The sequence below is a fragment of the Cryptomeria japonica genome, chromosome 4 (assembly GCF_030272615.1).
Source record: "Cryptomeria japonica chromosome 4, Sugi_1.0, whole genome shotgun sequence".
Taxonomy (NCBI): Eukaryota; Viridiplantae; Streptophyta; class Pinopsida; order Cupressales; family Cupressaceae; genus Cryptomeria; species Cryptomeria japonica.
In genome coordinates, this window is record NC_081408.1 from 491,207,974 (window position 1) to 491,214,862 (window position 6,889).

General features: G+C 32.6%; 1 protein-coding gene across 1 annotated transcript; it reads right to left on the reverse strand.

Moving 5' to 3' along the window:
* Window positions 1–1,708: 1,708 nt before the first annotated feature.
* LOC131060427 (bZIP transcription factor 11) lies at window positions 1,709–2,805 on the reverse strand. Its single transcript, XM_057993664.2, has one exon. It carries the CDS (start codon window positions 2,463–2,465, stop codon window positions 1,974–1,976), a length of 492 nt encoding a protein of 163 aa, XP_057849647.1. The 5' UTR covers window positions 2,466–2,805; the 3' UTR covers window positions 1,709–1,973.
* Window positions 2,806–6,889: the final 4,084 nt, after the last annotated feature.

Below are 6,889 nucleotides of genomic sequence, written 5' to 3' on the forward strand. Positions count from 1 at the left end.
CACAGGGTACAAAATGCATCATTCCTTGAGGACTTATTTTTGTGACAACTCATCTCCAAATCAAATCTTGTCTCAATAGCTTCATTCAGCATAAAGTTACAAATGCTTGTGATCTCGAACAAACAACTTTATCATTCAGTGGGCCAATCATCTTCTCTCACACTCACAATATTGATCACTTGATGACAATACATAAAAAAAGAATTTCAAATTAGAAAGGCAGCTTCTGTATGTAACAACATACATCAATCATTACAAGTTTCATTTGTTCAAAAAGAACAATCTCTTTCCAGACAAATATCAAATTGACATGACTTCTCTAAAATTATATTACTTGCGTTGGAGTAAATTTCAACTTGCAAATAATTCATTAGGATTCTAACTTCTATATCAAGTTAAATTACGTAAAAGACAAAAATTGCAGCAATTACAACATGTAAAACACAGGGAAAAAAACAGTGAAGTAGAGAAAAAGTAGCCAATAGCAGTCTTGTACTGAATTATCCATTTAGCTTCTTGTGTATTGTTAATCAATAGACATCTGGCTACCAAGGAACAGCAAATCCTAACTGCTCAAACACAATATATAGCTTGTTCGACTCCATGTCCATCTTAAATATACAGCTTGTTTGATTTTCTGTTTATATCTAGCTTGTTTGATTTCGTATCATCTTTTTATATCAGAAATATTAGATTTCTACAGTCTCTAATAATTATTTGTGTTTGTTTCTGGATTCAATTGTATCGGATCAAACACTCCATAATTCATATCATTTGCATCAACGTTCCGGATCACATTCCATGATCTATATCATAATTGATTCCATATAATTCTATACAATTGAATTCAGAATTCAGAAACAAGCACAAACACAAGCACCATAGTCATTTTTATGTACTGTACACTTACAAATGTGAATAAGCTGATGTTTACAAACTCTTATCTTCAGTTTATTACTGGTTTCTCAATTATTTCTTTTAGAAAATGTTTGTATAGTTTTATTAAAAGTAGTGCAAGTCTCTGTTACATTTTTCCTCCACCTTCAGAGAAAAACATGTATAGAATTAAGTAAAAGGTTTTCTGAAAAATGATATCATTATTTTCAAATCACTTTTGGTGATCCTCCAATCTAAAAATGTGTTTTAAACCATTAATTTAAACTAAACACACAGTCTTTTCAATAACTTTCCAATTAATCTAAATAACTGAGTTGCAGTTTAAATTGGTATTACTCTCATATCCAAACTTGTAATCAGATAACCTAATAAGCAACATAGAGGATTGTATCACTCATATCTAAGCCTTATTGGATTCTAGCCCTGAGCCTTCCCTAATCAAAATCAGACATTTTTAGAACATTAATTCAAACTAAACACTGTTTTTTCATTAACTTTCCAGTTAATCTAAATAACTGTTACAATCTTCTAACAAAGACTTGCAGTTTAAATTGGTATTACTCTCATATCTAAACTTGTAATCAGATAACCTAATAAGCAAGATAGAGGATTGTATCACTCTTATCTAAGCCTTATTGGATTCTAGCCCTGAGCCTTGACAGAATTTTAGTCCTGAGCCTCCCCTAATGAAAATCAATCAAATAATATAATGCATTCGTTTAATAATATCAAGTTTTTACTATTCATTAAAGCTATTAACTAATTTCTGAATTTGATTGTATAATCATCAACATTTTGAATCATACTGAAATGAAATTCACCCATAACTCCAGCACTCAAATTTACAAAACCCCAAGTTTTTACAAGGACCCAAGTTTTTACAAGGAGTCTGAACAAAACAAGTCACCAAATATGCACAACAATTTTCCGTTACCCAGATTCATTGATAGTGCTCCAAAACAATGTCAAAACTTATCCATGCAAAAAATTCAAAAAAGAAAAATATATTGATATGGACAGAACGCCATATATGGGTCTATTGACACCTTAATCACCTGCTGAAGAATCTGAATCTGCTACTCATGAATCTCTTGTTGTTTAAAATTTTGCCTGACATGAGAGAGCCACAACTTCTCCATTTCTAAATTTCCCACCACTGGATTGGAATCAGAAAACCCAGTACTGATAAGAGGCCTTGTACCTGCTTGTTGCTGCATGATACTGTTCAAAGCTTGTAGCTTAGATGAGAGATCCATCACTAGGGCCCTAAAAACCTTGTTCTGTTCCTCAAGTACCAAATAATTCTGAGAAGCAATATTGAGTTTGTTGAGCACAACACTGTTCTCTGATCTCAGTTGAGCCAATTGAGCCTGCAAGTCATCCAAATGCTGCTGCTTCTTCATCCTAGACCTCTTTGCAGATTCTCTGTTGGACAACATTCTCTTCTGCTTTCTTTCCTCTATTACATTCTGGTGTTGTTGCTGATATGGGTCTTCATCAGAAGCAGATGATAAACTCTTACCATATTTAACAGATGATACTGAGGAAATGGGTAATGAATTGGTCATTGTTGGAACTATTTTCTGATCATAAACACCATGAAACCACCATGTAAGAAACCAAAATTCTAAGGCTTTTGAACCAGTTGCACTAATATGCAGTCCTTGAAAAACTAAGACACAGAAGAAAGATTCGAGTTTTTTCTTGAAATCACAGTGGGAAAATGATTTGGGTTCGTTAGATTTGGATTAAATTCCACAGAAGGAACAGGAATCGGTGACCAATGAAAACAAGGAGAGTAATTAGAAAGAAAGCAGGGAATTTTTTTGGATTGAAGAGGAGAAAAGCAGACAAGATTAGAGTGAGGGCAAGTGGTGTTTATCCATTGGAGAGGGGTCTTTGGATTTTAAGGAATCATAATGTTGTTGGAGTTGTTGGTATGGATGGGGATGGTTATTATAATAGTAAGTGTTATTATTAATCCAGATTGTTTTGTTAGGCAATGGGGATGGTTATTATAATAGTAAGTGTTATTATGAATCCAGATTGTTTTGTTAGGCAATGGGGATGCAGCTGTTTGAGGGTTTAGATTAGTAATCAACAGGCAAAATGCTACTTCCTGTTTTGTTTTGCCCCGGATTTTGTCTCCCGTATGTCGAATTGTGAAAACCATAAGCTACCTAATTGCTTTCTGTTTTTTCCTTTTGGGTCCCCACAACCCAACACCATAGTAGTAATGGGGAAGCTCTCTTCAAATCAACCAGATAAGATTTAAGATGCTTGGGAATACAAAAGGGTTACAGAATTGGTATTATTTTAATTGAAAGATTTGGGCAATTTTATTTTTTTTATATTGTATTGATCAAGTTGAATGATAAGATTACAAATAAGTAGTTTCAGCTATTTAGACTTAGTTTCAATAGTCTATGTGTTGGTCAATCTTATGAAGTGGATGTTTTCAATAAGGTTGTATTTTAGTATTATTTTAATTGAAAGTTTTGATCAATTTTATGAAGTGGATGTATTCACTAGGGTTGTATATCAGTATTATTTTTATTTTAAATTTCTAAGGTTGTATATTATTATAAATTTTATTTCAAATTTTTGGTGATGTGTGTCTAATTAAACTGATGCACGAATTAATTAAACTGATGCAGGAATTCATTTAAAAAAAGCATTCAAATATATAAATTTCAAGTTATTTTATTTGGTCGAAGGCTTGTGCCTTTGCTGATCTAATGTGCTCGTGGGTTTGAGCCTCACCTTTGATAATTGGGGATGAGACCCCTTGTTTGTGACCATCAAAGGAAAAAAAGAAATTCAAATATGTAAGTTTCAAATTATTTTATTTGGTTGAAGGCTTGTGCCTTTGCTGATCCAATGCGCTCATGGGTTTGAGCCTCACCTTTGATAATTGGGGATGAGGTCCTTCATTTGTGACCTCACCATTTTATAGCTTCGGATCAAAAGTGTTTTTCACGTGGGGCAAAAGGACGTGTCATTTTTTTAAGTTATTTTATTTTATTTTGGTTGTTTATTTATATTATAAGTTATTTTTATTTGCTCATAATTTTGTTAGTATATGCTTATATAATAGAATTATTGTGTGTGTAAGAGAGAGGGAGTGAGGTTATTAATCAATAGATGTATTACTTCTCTTATGTATATTCACAAAATAATTTTAAATTTTAATATATAATTTGAAAAAAATAAATATATAATTTGGGATAAATATCTAGGGTTCATAAAGGATAGTGTTACAGCTAAGATTTTGATAATTTGAGGTTCACTAAATCCAAAATATAAAATATTTTATCAATCATACTTATTGCTAGTTTGACCAAGAGTATATATGTAAAATCTCAAGAGTGATTAAATATAACATCATTCCTTACCCTCATAAAATATAAAATAATAAATATAGGTTGCCAACATCATATATGATTCTAATTGAAATATCTATAGGTCATTTGATGCATAATCTTATTTGGATAAGACTTGAAAAGACTCATCATCATCTTAATCAATATTTTTCTTCTATCTATGTCTATAGAATAATATTTATGTGTTATATTATAAATTATATAAATTTTCAATCTTTTATATATATAATTTGGGTTGAGTATTTAGGGACCAACAAAAAGTATACAAGTGTGAGATTCTCTAACTCAAGGCTCACCCAATTTAAGATATAAAATGCCTTATCCATCATATTATTAGCTTGAGCTAAAAAACAGTTTCCTAGCTTAAAATTGATAAAATCCAACACTATTTCCTATCCCATCAAATGTTCAATAATAAATACAAGGCAACTGCCTCATATATATAACTCTACCTGATTAAAGAACCTTTCTCAAATTAAAAGATTCATAAATCATCATTTACATAAACTTGTTTTAGGAAAACCCCACCATTTATCTCAATCCCAAAGTTTCAAAGTGTACCATAGAAATTAGATAAAAATCTACTTCCCATTTTATAATCTTTATAAAGGAAATCAAACATTTCCCATGCTTCAAGAACGAACTTATCTTAGATTCTACTAAGAGTTGGAAACAATATCATCTCAGGTTTTATTAAGACTTGGAAACAATATTAAGAGCCTTATGAACAACTACCGAGGAGAGATGAGGCTCATTATCCTTTATATTTTTTGAAGACTAAAAAATAAACCTATCTTTGGATGTTGTGTTGTGCATAACAAATAGGGGAAAGGATCTAGTAGTTGAGTGTGTTCCAATCGCTGTGGTAGCACTTGTTGATTTATTGTCCAATTTTTTTGACAATATTGCACCAATAGTTGTCACTGATGATGACTACCATAATTGAAGGAAATGTATCCCTTCGATCTAAAAAGCAATGAATCATGTGATGCCATATCAACACACCAATAAAACATGACTTAGTGCACAAGTATCAGTCTCACTTTGGGCTGTTTTGGACACCTTGGCCGACATCATATTTGATGATGTGACCATGAAACCTTAGTTACGAGACTTGCTAAGCAAGCTTATGTAAAAAATAGAGAGTGATTTGAAATTTTCATGTAGAATTTTGAGAAGCAAAAAGTTAGGGTGCTCAACTACCTGGGTCCTCTCTCCTAGATAGTGTTGAGCTTCAACACCATCCCACCTGATTGGTTTGAGAGAATCTTTTGGACCCTTGATACCAAGATTTTTTAAAACCTTCTTATTGTATGGAAGACAAAATATCTACGAGCAAAGTGACATCTATACTTGAAATTGAACTTCTCATAATCCACAAATTGTATCCAAACTTAATTACGCTACAAAAAAACCATACATATCATATTTTATAAGGTTCGAATTTGTGACCTCTCTTTTAAGAAAGATTGAATTAAAAAAATGAATAAAAAAAAAAGTTACTTTGGAATTAAGAAAACTATGGCCTAATGCACACAAAATTATCTCCACACCACCGGACCAGTATTCAAAATGACTTCTTTAACTGATTCAAACTCTAGGGTAACAAAACCCAGGGCACAAGGATAAATGAAATTCTCATCTTCTAAGAAATGCTTCCAAATCCAAAAGATCCAATCACCAAGATCAATTAATTTCGACCGGAACTTATGGAATTCATATACCAGAACATATTGGGCCACATAATCATCACGATCAGCAACCTATGCACTAATTAAGAACATGAAATTTTCACAGAGGCAAAGCGTTCAGGGGAAACATTGAATCTTGACCAATCCGCCTCAGGCCCAGTATGAGTTTTAAAATCCTGCACACCATGAGCCATAGCAGAGAAAGATCTCCTTCCATCGGATAAAGTGGACTTCTCTGAATAAATCATACTCGATCCTTCGCCCCTCTTCCTCATCCTGTTAGGGCATTACACTGAAGAAAAAACTAGGTTTAAACCAGAAAGAGGGGTAGCGTCATCAAGAGAATGTGCCCTAGAATTTTTAATGAGGGAGCGAGCCGCAGAACAAGAAACACTTTGTACTGAACTCTCCTATCATTTCCATATTTCTCCATCAAAATCGTTGATGGCTTTATCCTCGGCTTTGCTGTAGCGAACAAATTCATATCCTCTGCCATGCCCGAAATTCCTGTCTTTGGTCATATAGATATCGACGATCCTGTCGAATCGAGGGCAAGGAGAATTGAGGTCATCTAGCCCTATGGAAAAGGAAAAAAAATTCTATGATGAAGTAAAAAATTCCCAAAAAATTAGGGAAAATTTGTTGGAATTTGAGAGATTAATAATGGATAAACTCTTCTTTGTAGACTTTAGATCCCACCTAATCTTAATCCTTAGGTTAGATCTCGTCAGCATCTTTTATCGTTGTCTTCCTAGATTTCCTAAAAGCTCTTGAATTGGCTCATTCATTCTTCTAGATGGTTATGTCAATGGGTATTTTTTTCTTTACATGGTCATCTATATTGTTAGAAAAATAAATAAATAGCATTAAATGATATAGAAAAGTTTTTTTTAAATGTCGGGGACATGTCTTTTGATA